General features: G+C 32.6%; 1 protein-coding gene across 5 annotated transcripts; it reads right to left on the minus strand.

Moving 5' to 3' along the window:
* Positions 1–2,712: 2,712 nt before the first annotated feature.
* Positions 2,713–20,664, minus strand: LOC128235087 (hemicentin-2-like). Of its 5 annotated transcripts, XM_052949809.1 has the most exons (12): positions 20,540–20,664; positions 12,125–12,478; positions 11,656–11,997; positions 10,880–11,173; positions 10,458–10,757; positions 7,603–7,887; positions 7,066–7,362; positions 5,192–5,473; positions 4,613–4,888; positions 4,049–4,072; positions 3,300–3,539; positions 2,713–2,825 (listed from the first exon to the last, which is right to left on the minus strand). In XM_052949809.1, the coding sequence occupies exons 1-12, from the start codon at positions 20,592–20,594 to the stop codon at positions 2,809–2,811; spliced, it is 2,766 nt and encodes a 921-aa protein (XP_052805769.1). In that variant the 5' UTR covers positions 20,595–20,664; the 3' UTR covers positions 2,713–2,808. The 5 variants fall into 5 exon arrangements, with proteins under 5 accessions (XP_052805769.1, XP_052805771.1, XP_052805766.1 ...); XM_052949811.1 differs by lacking the exon at positions 2,713–2,825 and having other exon boundaries at positions 3,174–3,539; positions 11,917–11,997; XM_052949806.1 differs by lacking the exon at positions 2,713–2,825 and having other exon boundaries at positions 3,174–3,539.
* Positions 20,665–21,560: the final 896 nt, after the last annotated feature.

Genomic DNA, 21,560 nt, shown 5'->3' on the forward strand with positions numbered 1-21,560 from the left:
GAGATTTAAATATTAAGAAACTCAGCCGCTAAAGAGGATATGATTATGACATACTTTTTTTAAATCTTTCGAACATGAGTTTTTGAGTGAATATAAGCGAAGCGTTAAGTGTTTTGAAAATGCATCTTTTACTTGGATTTTATAGATTGTTATTACGAAATAAAGTATGGCGAATCAAACGAAGTGTTAAAGCCAAGCTATTGATGGCTGAAACCCTTCAATAAATGTTGATATGTGCTAAAATATAGTCTTTGAAGTCCAAAATTTTGAATGCGTTACTAACCCGATTCAACAAAAGGCTGTTGCACAATCAGTTGATTGACATAATCACGTGATAAACCAATAACTTCCATTAAGGTTAAAATATTCAACACCTTAGTATGAGTCCCTGTGGGCGAGTGGATAAGCGATCCGTTTTTTATTCTATGTGTTATCTGCACCCCCATGTGCTTGCTCCCAACTTGAACAAGATTAATTTTTAATACTTTAATCGTTTTTTAAAAATGCAATTGAAGTATAAAAGAAAATCAACCTGGTTACTATTATTTCTGCAATTTCAGTACCAAGGAGTAAAATAAATATACATGTAAGTGTTTTCAGATGCATTACGAGGAAAAATATGTTTGGTGCCAAAACATGAGAGAGTCTCTTTAAACGGAAAAGTTTTGGCAGTTACTCAGTCAGTCAGATGATGATAAATATAATGCATAGCATCATCGCTCTGGAGTACGAGAACGTTGTATACAGAGTATGTTTTTACTGAACATGCGTCTGTTTATTTTGATGCCATAAAAGGTTTAAACTGTTTAAAGGAACTATAACATTATGAAACAACAAATCTGATTACAGATATCAGTGGCAGATCCAGGAATTGACTTAAGAAGGGGTACGTGAAACTCATGGGCTTAATCTTTCCACATCCGCCCCTCCCTCAGAACAGAAATTGAATGGCTTAAAATGTTGGACCGGGGTGGGGGTTAGACTCCCCTAATTTATAGTCCGAAATAGTGCATTTTTATCTTAATATTTTTTTTTCCCGATATTGACTGAGAACGTATTATAAACGGACGATTCAAAGGGGTGGGGGACGGCGCGCGCGCTGGGACCGACCCCCCCCCCCCTGAATCTGCAATTGAGTACATGCATTAAAACCGTCTCCGTAGCCTATTGGTTAAGGCGTTCTATACCCTTCATTCAATTGACTTAATACTTCACACAATTGTTCAGGACCATCAGCCAATGAGGTTACATAACTCCATAATACAAGTTATGGCCCCTGATTGACTTAGGTTAAAGTTTTAGGCAAGTAAAATTTAAGGGGAAGTTGGAATTTAATAAAAAAAACTTCCATGGGTCACAATGAACCCAATGAACAATGTTCTTTAATCATGAGCTAACTGTTCAAGCGTTAACAGACACATTCCTGTGCAGACGAAACTTTTATTGTTTTTACAAGCACAGAACTTGTATTTAGCATTTACAGTTTCTATATAATTCAACTGAAAGTTCTATTTAACCATAATATATCAAATATTAAGTCACCATTCACTAGCGGATTGAGAATGGGGCGCAATCGGCGTGCGCTGCCTTTAAAATCGTCCAAGTTTACTTTTTGTGTCAATATATGAGAAGAAAATAAATACGCACATAATGCATCATTTCCGACTACAAATTGTTAAAAATTTCTTGATTGAGTAACCCTCAATCCTCCTGCAAACGCCCCTTAGTAACGCCCCCTTCTAACGACAATTCCTGGATCCGCCCCTGGCCATTATATTTTTTGTTTATCAAACGGTACACATACCAAGTGACTGAAGCTGAATTTCATTTAATGAATGAGATGGTCTGTAAAAGATTTCTGATGAATATCCTATGAAATTTGCAGTCCTCCCGTTTCGACCGGTCATTGTTTGTGGATTTATTACACACAATTATATAAAAATAACTGGTCAAAAAGTAAGATATATATAATTTGTCCCCCTAATGCCATAAAATATGGATGGTCCCCTTAATGCCTCAAAAAATATAATATATACACTGGTCTCCATAAACCCTTCGACATATATACCTGTCCCCTTAAAACCTGCAACATACTTACAAATTATTAAGGAGACCGCAAATTACGTATATTTTTTGTTAATTAATTTAAGAAGCCTAAATCTTGTACACATAATAAATGATCATTTCAATACTAAATTATCAACAAAAAAGCAAAATAAAGTATAAAACAAAAAATATACAAATTGTCTCCTTAATGCCGTAAAATACATACGGTCTCCTTAATGCCCTAAGTAGATATATATATATATATATATTATTATATATATAATATATATATATATATATATATATATATATATATATAGTATATAGTATACTATATATATATATATATGGTATGTTTATCAAGAATTGTTAGGTACCGCCTTGGAACGATCAGTAAAATGTAAATTTACTGGGGGTTTAAACCAGTTTATGTGCACAAACCTCACTCTTATCCCAACAATTCTTAATAAAGATAAAACGCAAGAGGTAAATCTTATCAAAGTATGCATTAACTTGAGGAAACTTATCAATAAAACAAATAAAAATAAATAACAAAAAGGTAAACCCCAAGTATTTCAATGATTCAAACTTGTTATCTATCTTTTTGCTTATGAACGGAAGTCAACAATCTTCATCCTGTCGCATTTGCTTATCTTTGCGAACGTTCAAGATTGTGTTATGCAGACCAAATGTGCACATATGTTCAAACATCATCCATCGTTGTTTGTTTTAATCAGAGGCCCTTACATGATGAAAGGTAACTCACAATTTCAAGTTACCTACATAAAAGACAAATTATAAGGTTAGACTCTGTACATTGAAAACAACATTTTGTTGCTCGGCCAAATATAACGGAAAACCATCGCCGGATAGTATTGACAAGTTACAATACCTTCTTTGATATCTTGTCAATTAAATGGTCACTGAGCTTGACCTTTTCGAAACCTTGTTGCTTACATGTCACTTATATTTTGAAATACCATTTTACTAGAGAAGTTATTTTTTATTTGACTGTGACATACAAGATACCAAAAATATGAAATGTTAAAAGTATTGACTTCTTAAGTTATATTTAGTAAGTAAACACTGCAATACCAGTACGATTAGATTAAGAATATATATTTTGCTTAGGTCGATGACATTTAAGTAAAAGAATAACGTAATTATGCATAAACGTCACTTACTGTCTTCAACAATAAGAAACGTTTCGATCATGCTTCCGATTTCGTTCTCCACCATTACTGAGTAATTACCGTAGTCCCAGGGTTCAACGCTTGTTATAATAAGCGAAGATGAAATGTCATCTGTAGTGTTGATAATAACTCTGTTAGGTGTTGTTGTTTCTGGCATCCGCATAGTGCTTGAACTGTTGGTCCATGTTATGTTGGTAGGTGGAGGATTCGAAAATATTTCTATCTTAAAAACTACCTTTTCACCAGGTCTTACTGTCATAGTTGTAATTGGGTTGTAGTCAGTCGGATACATAGGAGCACCTGTATATAATAATAGGATGGGTTATCTCTTTTTGTGTATTGCATCACCAAGTCACTATAAGATATCATGTTTACGTTAAAACTCCTCTTAATTAGGCCGATATAATATTAAAGCAAAATACTGTTTTGCTCATCACTGTGAAAAATACAATAGTAGCAATGTTAGCACGAATGTGATGAACTAGAGAACAAGCTCAATAGAAAAAGTTTAAACATAAACCCCGTTTAATGGCAGAGGGTAGACGCCGATAGCATTCTTTTACAGAAAATGGAAAGTACAAAATATCTTGTTTCTACTAAAAATTATTTCATTTTCAAAAAGAGTAAAATGTTAACATTCCTTTATTTCTGAGTAATCTGTAGTTGTATCATTTTGATATGATAAACGAAACGTTTAACCAATATAGATAAACAAGATGAATAAAGAGTTCATTCATTTTAACTGCAACATATCTCCCAAAATGGAAATCAAGTCATTGTTGAAAAAACCCAAAAATAAAGTTACGAACATATGTGTGCATGCATGCGTCGACCTGTATGAAAGATATACAAAGAATATGTTGAAAAACGGTTATACCGGAGGAAACATTATTAAATTTGTCACATGAGTATGTTTAAAGTAATCACTGATTATTAACTCATAAATGACCATTTACCATGAAAGATTAGGATGCGTATTTACGCTGCAATTCTTGTATACACTATGTTATGTTATATTTGAATTCAAAGAGACGATACCGGTTTGATTTTGCTGAAAAGTGTACAATTCGCACTTTACTTGTCCCTGTTTACAGGTTTTCTGACTAATTATATGCAAGGACTTTTACAAATAATATTCATTTATTAAGCTTCTGTTCTATATTCGGGCAAACAATAATTATAATTTACTTTTAAAGATAAACAAATCTAATGAGAAGAAGCAGAGCATATGGCGTCCTTAAAAATGCGTTTGTTACGGCTACAGTAATCGATTGCGTCACGATTAGGAAACACACAGAAGTGTGTTAACAACGGTAAGTAAAGCATAATGTACTCGAAAATGAGAGAACCGCATAAACAATGTTATCACTTACATTTGACATCCACTGTGACATGACTTCTGTCTGGTTGATTACGATTGTGTTTGTTTACAGAGACACAAGTGAACTGCCCAATGTCTTCTAAGCACGAACTTGTCTTGATGTATTGAAACTGATTGATTCCATGAACATATTTTAGCGACGATCCAGTAGGTGATAAAATGGTGATATTAGCAGGTGGATCGCTATCAACTTCACACGCAAACACGAGTTTGTCACCATGATAAACAGAAAGCTCCTGAGCTGCAAACCTCGTTATTGACGCTTTATCTTAAATGTTAGAATATTAAGAAATGATACTTTGAAATGTTCAGCTACATATCAACGTATTAAAATGAATTATTAGAGAACTAATAACCATACAATTACAAAACGATATTCTTTTATTAAATTTAATTGAAGAGGTATATAAAATTGAAATCTTATACGGTAACTCTTTACAATGTTAAGTATAGGTGCGATGAATGCATGTAATATCATCTTTTTCTTTCGTTTAGACATATTCTTATTATACAATTTTTAATCTCGGAAGTGAAATTGTGTCATTGGCTAGAATACAACAAATACACATACACTGGACGTCGACATAAACGCTTTCGACATCACTTCCTATCTTTGGTGGACACCCAGTCGGGTACATCATATTTTTAACTGAACATGTGAATCTGCCTTCATCGGTTCGAGATATGTCATGTATGATCAGGTATTTATCAGATGTATTTCTTTCAGGGTTTTCACTTGACCAAGAATATGATGTGACATTTGGATTTCCAGGTTCTGCGTAACAAATTACACTGAAGTTTTCACCTTCCAGGACCTCAATTGTTGTGTTCAGATCTGCTATTTGGGGTGGATCTGAAAGACACAGCACATACAATTTGATCCCTTATCACACTTTGAAAACAAATGTTACTTTTGAAGCTAGTCATAAAAGTACATTTGTGGAGACACACCCTATGGCAGCACATCCAAAGTATGAAAACAGCAAAATTATATATTACCAAAATGAAAAGTCCAAAACTTACAAGAGTTGTCACGACAGTTAATGAACAAAAATACATATTATTTTACTTCACTGCAGACGTATAACGTACGAGTTTCAACAGCTGTTACACAACGCCGGCTGGCACGAAAGGAAAGCGCAATGTCGAAGGTTGATTTGTTTAGAGCACAAGGTATGAAACAAAGGTGCTGTTTGATTAAAATTGTTCATTGATAATAATATAAAGCCACTACTGTTAAGCTTCTCCTAGCGCCGATGTTGCGAGCCTTAAGTTAAGACTTTTAAATACGCTATAAGTATATCACGAGAGATTACCTAATGTTAAGACAACCAGTGTTACCTACGACCTTATGTTCGAAAACTGGGCATGTTGTTATTTTGCATATATCACGGTAATCGAAATAATACGGCAGTCATAATGAACATAATACAAATGAGATTGAGGTTGGCAACAGTTCAAGCTTGTGATTATTAAGACTTTACTTAGATTTTGAAAATCATTTGTGAACTATTACAGTAGTTATAGGTGCTATTATTATAGAAGCCAATCGGCACCTTAGATGGTTCCAAATGTTTTGGTTAGATGTTTCTATGCAAATAGATGATTCACAGAGATGCATAGTTATAAATACGAGATACAAAACATGAAATAATAAACGCTAGTACCTTCTTTGCTTAAAGTACATACTTTAAGATATTAAAAAGAATTTAAAGTTATAGATTAAATGCACCATGAATCAGGAATCATTCTTTAAGAAAGTGTGAGCTAAAGACATTCAACGACGAGGTGCTAATGAAAAGAGTATGACCAATTATTAAATTATCATCAAGCCGTGAAAAAATGAGATCAACAATCTGAATTAATAATAAAATTATAAAGCATTGTCAAAGTTATAGTAAACAAATGATAAAACTCAAAGATTGATTAAATTTTAAAGAGCTCCATAACCATTACACAAAAAGGTAAACAATGGTCGCCAATTATAAACAATCCTAATCTATAAATTTTACCGTTTAAATGAAAAATAAAATATGGCGAAAATCAAATATAGATGTTTCATTATATGAAAGGGATTAATACGAACGTTAACACCAAAACCAGTACGTTAGATAACAAATACCGCAGAAGGACAGGAGTGCACATCACTGACCTTTAATCTATGTATTCACTTAGTATGAAACAGTTACATGAATTTGATGCACTAGACTAAAGTATTAAGTTTATACCTACAATTACATCACCAACTAAAGCAAATTTGTCTTTTGTATTAACCATAAGAACATACATCTTGCAGGTATCCCAAAAGAACAGGTAATATCGTAAGTAGATCTCAATGTATCCCAAAGACATTGGAGAATATATGGCAGTATCAAATTTGTCTAAAATCAACAACAACACCACAAATGAAAAGGACATACTAAGTGTTTTTTTGTTCCTACTTACTCAAAACACCGAGATAAAAACTCGACGTCATCGATGATGAAACACTGCTTCCGTATGAATCGTTCATGGTATTATTGGCAGTGCATAAATACTTAGAAGCATGGTTTAATGAAACGTTTGCGATGTAAAGCTGGCTTGATTTTATTCCTTCAGACCAGAAATATGTTGGTGACGGATTTCCGCCTGCAGAACAGTTTATCCGCAACGATTCACCGAGAATAACTTTAATAGATCCTCCATTAACAAAGCTGTAATTTGTACACGTAAAACTGTAGAACATTGGAAGGGTAGCTGGATCTGAAAATGAAACATCATTATTGATTAAAACAAATTTCTTATTGTTATAATATAAATGCAATGGTCCAATCAAAGGCCCTCTTTAGTCGATATAAATGATACAAACACAAACAGTCCACACGGAAAAGTATTTGTATTCTAATTCTGATCATATATTATAATCGAGTCATCTATGATATTTAGACAAAGTATTCAAATATATCAATATCCTAAACGTAAAAATAAACTCAACACACGTACACTGAACATCAATAGTAACGTTTTTCTTATCACTTCCGGTCTGTATCGGAAATCCAGTAGGGTGCATTATATTCCGAGCAAAACAAATATACACCCCTGCATCGGTTCGAGATATGTTATTAATGGTGAGTAGCTGATCAGTTGTATTTCTTTGAGGCTGGTGGCTACTAGTCCAAGAAAAGAATGTATAGTTTGGATTTCCAGGTTCCGCGTCACAAGATAAATTGAAGTTAACACCTTCAAGAACTTTCAGAGTCGTTTTAAGGTTTGTTATCTTTGGCGGATCTGAAAAAAAATAAGCAGCTACAGTTGTCCTCAACACATTTCAAACCAGAATAATATCGGTAAAAGTGTCTTGGAAGAAGTATCCTTGGGTAGCACAAACTAAATAAAGTATAAATACTGCAGTTTAGGTTTTTATCGAAATTGTCAGTAATGAGAAGTTTAATACTAACAATGCCTCGTTTCACATGACTTAACGTTATTCAATTTCCAAGAATGATTAGGACATAAATAATGATTCCTAAGTAAAGAAAAAAACTGCATTTTTTTTACAAAATACGGACCGCAGTGCTGTAGTGAATGATAAATAAATTCTTGAAAAGAGATCCTTTGATAGTTGAAACTTGAAACGTTAAAGTTTGATCGAAACATTTATTTAAAAATAATGAAAATAATTACACTGATAACATTTGCTAGAAGCGGTATTTTGCGAGTCTTTAACAGAACAACGACTTTTTAAATCAGATAAAAAATATTACATATTGTTAAGGCAACTGGAGCGACCGGTGACCCTATCCAATTAATACTTTCAACAAACTTACCAAACTAAATGCTACCGGTCAGTCACAGTAAAGACAATTCCAAAAATAAAATGTGTTAAACAGTTTTATATTTTCTCAAACTTTGCAGAATAACCAAACGTTTAAATATCAATGCGTATACAATAAGGTTGTTTGTTGATTAAAAAAGTTATTCCCAAACTATACATGTAGAATGAGCTAATAAGAAATTTCAAAAGTGCCACATGCAAGTGCTGTTTTAGAATTTTTATAAAATTAAAAAATAGACGACTGGTGTTTAATTTAAGTTTCTTTTCTATAGTATATATGCACTGTGTTGTTTGTAGAGTTTTGTGATGTTGTTCCATGTTTCGTTTGTGTGATCTATTGTTTTTATGTTCTATGTCTTTGGCGTTTACCCTGTCCCATTAAACGGGATTTATGTTGAAACTTTTGGCTACTGAGCTAGTTTCTGTAGTCTTTCACATAAATATAAAACTAATGGATTGGTCATGAACTTTTAAGTAAGAAAATATTTTTAATAAAAGCTCTTAAAAAATATTCGATAACTATAAACTATTATTTTTCAATTATCAAGCGATGAAATAGTATGTGTAAGTGTTTGGTTTCAAATGTACTCACAAAGTCACAATAAAAACTTTTAGTTCTAGAAATAATTAATTGTAAAATATACAGAAGGTAAATAAAAACCCTTGGAATAGTCCTTAAACAACATTGTAGGTAATGGTTCTTATTGAGTTATATTCCTTAATCGCCCCCCCCCCCCCCCCAAAAAAAAAGAGAAAAAAAACAAAAAGAAAAAAGAAAAAAAAAACAACAACAACAACACAAAAACAAGCAATAATAACAAAAACATGAACAACAATAACAAACATCGAATATAGCAAGAGTCACACAAAAAATATGGAACAAATATGAAAGGTGGCGATCATAATGGAAGCAAAATCAAGAAAATTTATGCCAACCAAGAACATGTTAAAAGTAGAAATGGGGCCATAATATGAATTTATTGATTTGAAATATTTCATTGTATCCACTAAAATTAAGCTTAAACCTGAGTTTAACAAGACTCATTTTAACCTATTTAATGATCTTCTTGTCCTGAATCGTAGAACATCTTCTCCTTTTACATCGTCGGTATATTAATATAAATCTCAAAATTGTTACAATGTGCTAGATAAGCATCACCAAGTCAGGGTTATTTTGTAAAGTTATTTTTTAAATCATTTTTCTAATGAAAATTGCCTTTTCACACAACACTCCTATTATCACAAGTTAGTCAACCTAATCTATATAAAGCAGAAACATTTTTAGAATTGGATGTAGTAACAAATAATGCATACATAGTACTTATATATGCTTTCCAATACTTGAACTCTGTTATAAAGAAAGCACTTCAATCATTTGATATATTCAAAGAACGTATAACTATAGTTGACTTATATATCAATGGCACCTTATGAAACAGCAAACATCTTGGCTATAAAACATCTTGGTGCTGTGAGGAAGACGGTGGAATAAGATCGGTGATAAATGATTTGAGATAATAGTTTTTGTTTGGTATTTCATAAGGAAGAAAATGAATACAGTTTCGACTATGGATATGGTACTTATTTGGTCATTGTTCTTTTGTATGACACTTAAGTAAAGATAAAGATGCCTTGTATAAGAAACAATGTCCATTAATGATTTTCAAGTGGAAGAATCATAGACATATATTGTTACCCTTTATCTGACGACAATGCGAATTACAAAGATCGTTTGATTATTGAAAAAAAAATCAAATACAATTCCAATCTAACTTTGGCCTTCAAGTTTATAATTATGTGATGAGTAATATCTTTACGTCCCATTGAGTTTTTTTCTAAGCAAAGATCAGTTTTCATTATGTTACTAAAATTACTATACAATTTACATTATTATATAAGGTGTACAGTTCAACAATACTATGTTAAATAATAGCAATATAATATTATATCATATTATTATTATATGCTCGGTTAGTGATATCATGTGGTTACTTAGCAAGCTGTTAGTTATAATCAATCTTACGATGTACACGGAGGAAAAATGAAACATTTCTTCTTCCGTCAATTTTGTCTCCTTTGCTTGGTGTCATTGTATTTTCAATATACAAATTGTATATCCCCTCGTTATCCATTTGAAAGTTAAGTAGAAATAATTCGTTTCCAACTACATCCGTTCCTTTTGGTAACGTCCATACAAATGTGCTTTGTTCTGGATAAGCATCGCTTGTGCATTCCATCGTAACGTTTGAAAATATAGTAATATTAACGGGTCCACCACTAACTGTCGTCGTTCCAACCTCACAGGTCGGCTCAGACGGTGGATCTAGAGAAACATTATCTAAAGTATGATTTGACTGTGTAATACAGTATTCAAATACAACATACAATTAAAAAGTAAACTTCAATTTATCAGTATTTTAAATCATATTATGAAAATAAACTTACACAATACGTGTATAGATACTCTCTTTTCAGCAGACCATCCAAGAATATGTGATGCTGTGCATGTGCATTCTGAGTCTCCATGCGTCCCTGCCATCCAAATAATTACACTAGTAGCACCCATTAGCGTGTTGAAATGCGTTTGATTTGCATCATAACACATCCACGTCAAATTTGCATGCGGATTACCACCACGAACGTCACATTGTAAACTTTGAATAGTTAGTGAATTCCGGATCATGTAGTAGTCGATATAACTTTCGTTGTTGTTTATCAGAATTGTAGTATCTGGCTTATCTAGAAGAAATGAGCATGCTTATGGTAACAGTTACACTTTTGAATTGTTTCAATAATGGCGACTTTCTCTTTCACAAAATTACCTCATATAACTGTACTAAAGGTTTCAATACGCTACGACTATAATTTAATTTTTAGTAAAATATTTCACAAGGAATGGCCACGGCAGATATTTTAATTTCATGTTATATTTCTTTATATGACGTGTTCCATTGTTAAGGAAACGCTCTTTCAAAATACTTACTAATATTTGGTTGATGATACGGTCATTATTTCGAACTGATTTATTAACAAACGTGCAAACCTACAATTTTGTTCGAAATAAGTTGGCGAAGTTTTTAATATTGAGTTATTTGTCTATAATAAACAAACTTCATGTTCGTTACATGCACATACCCAAATATTAAACTAAACACACGTGTAAGAGATAATGATAAAAAAACGTTATTGGTATTGTTTGCAGCTAGAAGTTATTTACTTACATCTCACATTCAATAAAAGTTTCCTACTCGTCGCAATCCGCGAGTCCAAATTGCTTGCATTACAGTAAAGAGACATACCATCTTCATTTTTATGGGGATTAAATATCAGGACGCTTTTAGTTGTGTACGTCCTATCCGTGTTCTCACTAACTGTTGTTTTGATTGCAGAAGAAATTGGTTTATCATCGCCGTACACAGCCGGTGTTTTGTTGTCAAGAAACCAACTGATATTTGCTGCCGGAATACTAAAATATGACTCACAAGTAAGATTTACCAAATCGCCTTCTTGTGTATCTATTTTTGCTTGTATGTCTTCCAGTATTGTTGCCGATTGAGTTGGTACTGAAATATGATTAAATGCAGTTTACTTGTAGCTCGTTTTAACGATTGTTATGTAAATTGTGAAAATGCATTTGAACGAAAATGTAATATCTATATTATAATATCCAAGGAGGAGACACTTGCTTACCTATGAGGCTGGTGTACACAATATCGCTTTTTGCTCCATCCGCTCCTATGCATAACCAACTATCACCACTGGTGTGTCTTGTTAGGGGTTTTGTGACGCATGTGTAGGTCAATGCATTTTTACAAAAACAGGCCGAAAGAACTTCGATGTTATCGTCCAGTTGAGGAAGAACTGTGCAATTATTATTAACATTGTTGAAGAGGATGTAATTGTTCTGATCTACAGGAACACCGGTTCTTTTTTTGTAATTCAAAATAACAAACGCCTGAGTTGATTTTAAAGAACATGTCAACGTCAGTGTTTTATTTTCTTCAATGCTGAGCTGGTCAAATGTCAAAGTGATGTTTTGGCATGCTATAATATGACATTAAGCACTTATTAATAAACATTTAAAATAGTAATATATATAAAGTAATAGTAAATAAACCTAAAGATAATTTTGTTCGTACAACAATAATGTGATAAAAGATTGTAACTCATTCTACAAATAACCCCCAAACATATCTTTTACACGAATAAATCATATGCAACTGTTAACTAGGTTGTACCATAGCATTTGTTGTGTTAATGTCAACGCTTGAAGAATAATAAATTTGCTGTTCAAGGAAACAATAAGCATAGACATGAATGATGTTTTATAGCAATGCATTCATAAAATAAAACGTTGGATCACGATAAGTGAAGGTGATCTACTCGTATTCAATATTTTATTCTTTACGTGATCAAGTCAAGTTATAATCAGTCGACAATGAAAAGAGATGTACTATTGAATAAATTTAGGAGAACAAATGGTTCTAACATTCCGTGTATGAAAAAATATTTTCATAAATACATATTGAATTTGTATTATCATTTTAAATTGAAATTTTAAAGTTCAATTTTAAAATATGTTTTTACTTCTAATGAGGTCATAAGATATCAAAATAAATCTGTTTAATAAGCCTTTGTTTGTTTAACATATTTACATGTAAATAATCGAAAGTATTTTTAGCTTTATAAAATATTGATATTAAAGTATTTAGCTGCTCAGGGTTCAAGCTGTGAAAGAGGTGTTTACATTTTAACGGTCAGTATCAAAATACACTCTTGGGGAATACTAAAAGTTGTGATAGATTATTTATTGAAAATGTTCGTGTGTTTGCCTCCGAGTTGGCCTTCACAATATACCAACATGTCTTTTCTTCTTTCAACGATGTACGTTGGCTTTTCGTCCGAAATTATCATAATGTTTTGTTAACGTTGGACGAGTAGATTTAAATGTAATGAGTGAGCATTTTTGGTCATTATCAAGTTTAATATGGCGTCAAAGGCGGCCGCGCAAAAATGGAGTTTACTTTCAATTTGGTGTGTTTTCTGGGATTAATGAGCTACCTCTTCTTTTTCATAGGTTGGAACCATTTAGTATTTCAAAATGATATCACATCTAAACCCTTTTTATTACATTATTTACTCAGAAAATAGCGAATCACTTTTTATCACAACTATTCCATTATCTATAATACAACACTACGTCAAAGATGGCCGATAAATATCAGTTTATTATAATGCAATTGGCAGCATTCTCCATAAATGGTTCACATAAACTAGTAATAAAAAAATTCAAAAAAAAAATCCTTTTTTGACGCAAACAAGCCTTTTGAGGTGTTTATCCACACTTTTTTAAGCATTCAAAAAATAATCCAAACACCTTTCACAAGACAATTGCTTTATCTTTACAAATGACTTTTTTGGAGTACTAGTATTTTAATTTTTTGACATTTGAATGAACTTGACATTGAGTCGACCTTGAAGAAGTTAATATTATATGTCAATTTGAAGAACATTATAAGAGAAATAGCATTAGCGTGAATATTCACCTCTCCATTTAAACATAACATTGTACTGAATTGGCAGTTAATGGAGGTTAATCTTCAACGCCATGTTGGACTTCTTGGTCCACACCACGCGTTGGCATTTAGTCATTACTTCAATATACTACAGACAAAAAAAGAACAGTTCGTTATATACCATTGATTGTTTTACCTTTTGTACTTTCTCAAAATTTAATGATTGACACCCTATTATCAACTTTTGTTATCATTCAGTTTTAGATGATTCTGAATATTGTTTTTTGGGCGCCGTTTTGAATATCCTTATGGCTACAAAAAATGGTGCATTCAAAAAAAAAAATGAAAGCACTTACATAGCACTTCATTATTGTTTTTAAATAACAAAAGAAAGAAGCTATATCGGTAGTGTATTTTCCTCCAACTTAACCTTTTGACCTTTAAAATGGACTCGACCTTGGCATTATAAAAACAATACAGACTTGAAACTGAACACTGTTAAAGGCCGGCGTGCATAACCCAAAATATCCTGCCGGCCAGCAATTAGGCCTATATGGCGGTGGAGGCGTGGTTAATCAGGTTTATGAGGTCTGCTCTGGTCAGCAGTTGTGATTGTAAACATTCACATGACTTGGGGTGTTATATGATTCTGATTGAGTGGCACAGAAAAAATGTTCATTGGTTTCTCATTTGAGATTAGATAAATAAAGTTTTATATACCTTAACCAATACTTCAACGAATTGTGTTATAATAAGCCATTTGGTAGTATATATCACCCCAGATAACGGATGTTTCCCACCATATCGCAGTTACATCCTAATACTATGATAGTAAACATGTAGTAAACAGGAAGTGGTAGTGAAATTCAGTTCGCTGTTAGAGGGTCATGAAATTTCAAGATCTCTAAGATGTCTAAAAACATTAAGGATACAATAGTAAGGAGATGTGCCAAAAAGATTCTTTTTTTCATTAATGCTCTTACTGCACGACACAGGTATTATTGTCCCTCGCGAAACCAAGTTTATGCTAAGGCGCTGTTTTTTTATTGATGTTTGTTTTTAGTTTTCGTATACAATGAATCGCCGCCGTGCTCTCACTACGGAGTTACAATCATGTTCATTCTGGCAGGATACTAGTTGTACATGATCAATGCAGGCATGTGTATTTTTATAAACAATGATAAGTTTCATTAACAGAGTATTGTCTAGATTCTTGAAAATCACACTGTTTTGGCAAACACAATAATTTATATTTGTACTTTTTGAGCCGCCAGTGCTCATGCAAATCTTCAGCATACGACATGCATTCAATATGTGATGGTATTTAACCTTGAATTCCATTATACTGCCCGAGATTATCATGCATTGTACAAAAACATGTATATCCTACCTTACCTGAAAAAAAACACAATGGTATAGGTTTGTTCATTGAACATAATTATTTTTTTTCTGTTACACCAAATGATAAGAAAATGTTCACCAAGAGTGAAACATGCACCAATTGGTATGCGAACGTGGCGTCATTTCGGAAATGACGTCATTGATATTGTGTGCAGTTTAAACTTGAAATAATTAAATATCATTTTCTAATTTCTCTCATTAATCTCCTTTTAACATAACTTATGGCGCAGGAGCGATATAACCCCATATAGTATTTTTTATATATAACGTGTGTAATAACTATGCAAATTAGGTAACCGCATCACAGAAAATGTATTTATGCGCGCTGTCAAAAAACGTTAGCAAACATCAGAAACGATGCTTAAAAAGAAATCCTGTCAGTGTCAACAAACTCAGCTTCACTATGAAACGGAGAAGGCTGGGATTAATCCAAACAAACGACTCCCTGATCACAGCGCCAGAAAATACTTCGTTCAGAAATTGAATGACAACAATGTTTCTGCGAACCAGATTATACAAATATCGGGACACGAATACATTACATCTATAAACAACTATAGTCACGAAAATACAAATCAACACAAGAAAATATCCAACATCCTATACCCCAGTGATAATGCCCCGTCTACTTCCATGCAAAATGCTCGATCTATGCAGTTTGCCAGCAATGCTCAAGTTCACACTGTCACTGATTCCACATTTAATTTCACTTTTTTTCTGGTGGATTTTACAATAATTTTGGTGCTCCAATTCACGGAGGTAATATCCATGTGCACATTCGTCAAAATGACATAAATCAATGCTGTATATCGAATTCGCACTATTGAAAGCGACTGTGACGCTGACTAACAGTCTTTTCAAGTTTAAACCCCCAGTAAATTTACATTTTACTGACCGTTCCAAGGCGGTACCTTCAAGTGTCCTAAAGTTAATGCATACTTTGATAAGATTTACCTTTTGCGTTTTTTTCTTTATTTAGGATTGGGATAAGAGTGAGATTTGTGCACTTAAAATGGTTTAAACCCCCAGTGAATTTACATTTTACTGACCGTTCCAAGGCGGTACCTAACAATCCTTGATAAACATACCTAGTTGCTTATATATAATATGTATGCACTTTGCTGTTTGTGGAGTTTTGTGCATTTCTTTTATGTTTCTTGTTTGTGATTCTTTGTTTTTATGTTCAATGTCTTTGGCGTTTACCCAGTGCCATCAAACCGGGTTTATGTTAAAACATTTTGCTACTGGGCTTGTTCCTGTAGTTTGTCGCATAAAAATTCAACCGCCAAATGACATGTACCTACTCTCGTGATAAGAGTGATAATAACGTCAATTATGACATTGCTCTTATTATTGATTGGAATGGATTGAAATATGCATTTTTGTTGTTTTTAAGAGAAATCTTTATTTGTTGTTAATTCAGACAATAATTATGTTTGCTATTATTGTAAAATGTTTGTATGTAGGACTATTTTCGTTACTGCGGAAGAATCATCATGATAACGCACAATGTAATTTTTCGCACTAGAACACGTGAATGTGAATTGAAGAAACTTTGACCTAATTGAGTTATGTTATGAATAGAATCTCAAATTCATGATTATTTTGTATTAAATCTATTAAACTCGTCATTTAAAAACGATAACAACTTTCAGAGCCTCAGTCTCGTCGTTTTAGAATGAACTCATTTAATAAATTCGATACAAAATAAATACTCATTTGAGATTCTCTATATAAACCACTGGATAGCGTAAAGTCCAATAATCAAGCGCAATATTATTGATATGTTTTATTTATGTTTTTAACGACTCTGCTATTTACAGAAACGAAACAAAAAAAATCACATGAAACATTGGTCAAGACATTAGACATAATGTTTAGAAGTACATCAAAACAATTATCAACGCCTCATGAAAAGGGCACATTAATACTTAAGCAAATACCTCTCGACTAATATCGAACCATATCAAATTGTCAGAAAAGAAACTCCTTTCAATGGCAAATATTAAACCAAATTGGATGTGAAACGATAACCAGTTTTGAAGTTGATAAAATCAAACAAAATATGTTGGGCATCAGAGTTTAAAAACATCAATGCAACTCCAAATCTGATGTTGTAGCATCATTTTTGTTGTAAAAGGCTAGATAGATAGTTGGACAAGGAATGCCGGCTGTTGTTCTGAAGGTTAAGATAAAGTTAAAAACGCTTGGCCCAGTTAGTATTATAGATGCAAAATACTAGGATTGCAAGCTTGAGGTCAAAGTCACCAACGGGAATTTCATGATAGTGGTGTGATTGATCTAAAATGCGGGAAGTCCGGGGCAAAGTAACACCAGAAATATGTCAGACCCAAATAAATGCAATTTCTAAGTATAATGGACATTTCTCAGAAGCATGTATTTCCGTATAGAAACTGTTCGTGGTATAGTGCTCTCCAGAATGAAATGATGAATGCAAAAGAAAAAAGCCATACGGTAGAATGACATGTGTGAAGCAAGCTATATCTTTTGTGTGATTGTGATCTAAAATAAAAAACAATCAATGTTATAATGCGCTTGCAGGAATTTACCAATGCCAAACGCATAAACGTTTTACATAGAGGTATCAAACCAAGCAAGGCGTTATATGTTCAGTACTGAGCCAAGGGAACATGATTGATAAAGAACTTATCAGGCACAGCTCAGGCAATGACTTCCGTAACGTCTTTTATCCAGGACTGGTCACGCGGTGACACTAAAGTTTTCCATAGAGGGTCATTAAACGGTATCGTACAAACATGGCGCTTATTTTCCGATTCTGATAAGTATATAATATATTTCTAATAAATTGATAAATGCTAACAGGTTGTCGATAGGTGCATTACGGGGTTAGTAAGTGACCGGATATGGGATATACGGTTACCTTCGTTTTGCATATCCCATATGGTTCACCTACTAACCCCGTTACTTATATATATAATTATTGAATGTCTAACGGTTTGGTGTGCTTATGTATAATACCAGAAAGTATCAAACACATGCGTTTTTTATCAGTAACTGTTTAGAAGACATATCTGGTGTGATGTTTCGGAAACTGCCAAGTGCACCAAAAATTGAAATTTCAACACTGGCTAAAAACTCGAACATTTGTGGACGAGCTTATATTAATCATAAACGATGAGTCAGTTATTTTGAACGGTTTATACAGATTTAAGATTATTTAAGTTGCATTAAAGATTCTTATATAAAATAAGTTCCTTAAAACATGATCAAGCAAAACACACGATTTTAGTTTTCGTATAAGCACGGCAATATTTTCATTTAGAAATGTTTTTTTTTTTACATTAAATGGACAATATCTTTAAGATATCATGATAACCATTTGTGTTTTTCTACTTTCCAAAATAAAGTTTAAGTAATGCGGCTAAATTCAAAGTGTTACGGTAAACAGTTTTCGTGCAAATTGAGCGTTATACATTATAAATTGCTAAATAGATAGAAATGAAAGATTCCATTTTTCCATCAAAAGGTCACTTTAAGACTAGCCTACCAAATATCTTCCTATTTTATTTTTTTTTGCGAAAAAAATATAAGTTGATCACTTACGAAAGAAAACATAATATGTACAAAGTATTAAATTTGTCATACATTTCTTTAATATATTTCTTGATTTTAAAACCTAGGTATGCATGAAAATACTTTTTTTAATTAATCACATTTGTATAACATGAACAGTGTTGATACGCCTTATCAGTCTTAACAGAATGTATGCAAGATCTGGCTAATCGGATTGCTGGATTTAAATAATGGGTATTAACAGTGAATGACGTCAGGATTGGATGACCATAAGATTGACTAAGTTTTTCATATATATATTAAGTTGTATATTTGTCTTAAAGGCCTAGTTTAAGCCTTCTATAAGTGCCCCCCCCCCCCCAAACCGTGTATAGTACACACTTTCTGTGTATTGATCTTTATCATAATTGCCTTGTGCTGCTGAGTGTCCAGCTGTGCAGTTATAAAGATTTTATTATAGAAGTGGACTATAAAATCTTGTCTTTTAGTTTTTCTTGTTTTCAGATTATAATAATATTATTAGGACAATGACTTTGAATAAGAATAAGAGGTATTTTTTATAAAATACCTCTTTAATATGATTTAACCAAGATGCTTCACAATTTGGATATAACAATGTTGACCACGCATAAAAAATGGATTTTAATATATATGTTATATAACTATTTAAAAACTTATCACTCTTATTTGTTTATTATTTATTTCCAATTGATTTAATTAATAATTACATAAGCTATGCATATTGTTTATAGTTATTAGCGAAACAATGAGATACTCTACTCGAAAAGCTCTACCGTAATTGGCCCTGAGCCAGTAGACAAATACACAGGAAATGGCCCCTACTGTGACACCAGAGATATAAACAGGAGATGAACAGCAGGGGATTATCATGCAAAACATTCCTTAAACTAAGCCTTTAATCTGAGATAGAATTTTACTATTCGATAATATTTAAAGCCTGTCTTACTATTATTTAGTTTCCGAAAAGAAATATAACTCGTTTACGTTCAGTTTTGATTCATAATATACTAGCAAGGACAACTAAAAGTTTTTAGTATTCTGTTATTTTAATTTAACTAAATGATCTACCTTTGTTAGCAATAAAATTCTACTGGTGTTTAATTTGAGTACATGCAAAGAAAAGCGATTACAAACACAACCAGAATACTTCAATATTGAGACATAGTCGAGCAGTATTTTAAGAAAAACAACCGCTTTTTAATTTTAGATTCGTTTGATGATTTGTAGGCAAGAACTAGGGCATAAAGGTTCTTATTTCACTTCCTTATGCATTCGTTAAACTATTGAAAGCATGTATACACATCGTCAATATATTATTCTCCTTATCAGATTAGGTATATTTGTACTGCACTGCACAAATACGTAATGCACATGTACGTAAAACAGCACTGTAACGTAGATATAAATGAAATAGGAATACTAATCAAGTAATATGAAGGTATGATCTGTCTACCACTGGCAAGACAAAACAAATCCGTTTAAATGTTTAAGACTATTCAGGGAATAAAACTAAATATTTTGTGTTTGGAATGAAATGCAATAAAATGCACAAAGACACATAAACATAATTTATCCTGTCGACTGTTTAAAAATCAATGCAAATTTGACTTACCATATGTCTTGATTATTAATAAGAAGCACCAACAAGTCAATGTCATCCGATTCATAATGTTACAAACATGGATATTTTACTTAAACTTTAAAGTGAATATTTCTACTCTTAGCATAATAAAGGCCAAATGGCATTTGAGTTAAACATAGACACTTACAAAAACTTCCTCATTCACTCGATATCATCGGGTATGCACATATTCATATGTTTGGCTGGGTTTTACACTAACAGTATTTATGCGAAAAACTACAAAAATAAGCTCAGTAGCAAAAACTTTAAACATAAACCCGGTTTAATGGCACTGTGTAAACGCCAAAGACATAGAACACAAAAACAAACGAACAAAAAACAAACAAACAAGAAACATGGAAAAACAGCACAAAACTCCACAAACAGCACATTGCATACATACTATATATACAAAAAACAAGGTATATTTATCAAGGATTGTTAGGTACCGCCTTGGAACGGTCAGTAAAATGTAAATTTACTGGGGGGTTAACCAGTTTAAGTGCACAAACTTCACTCTTATCCCAACAATGCTAAATAAAGAAAAAACGCAAAAGGTAAATCTTATCAAACTATGCATCAACTTGAGGAAACTTAACAATAAAACAAATAATAATAAACTTAAACCCCAAGTACTTCAATGATACGAGATCCCAACACTATCTGCAGACGGAGAAATACAATTCAGAGCACCTAATGCAAAATCTTTTTAAAGATACGATGCAGTCATTGTTTGATGAGCATCAATCACAATCTGCCTTATAAATTAAAAGGTTTAAAACTGGGTGATCATAGAGTTTCATTTTAGAAAGCATCATTGTACTAAAACGTGGAACAAATATTGAAAACATTATTAAGCAAGATTCGCCCCCCCCCCCACCCCCCGCACTAAATGTATTTTGACAGTTCATTTACGAGGACTTATTGATTGTTTCAAATGCTTAGCTGTCTTGGTTCTTGATTCATTTTATATGATATTTGGAGATAAACTATGTGACATAGACAAATACAC

The sequence above is a fragment of the Mya arenaria genome, chromosome 5, assembly GCF_026914265.1.
Source record: "Mya arenaria isolate MELC-2E11 chromosome 5, ASM2691426v1".
NCBI classification, from domain to species: Eukaryota; Metazoa; Mollusca; class Bivalvia; order Myida; family Myidae; genus Mya; species Mya arenaria.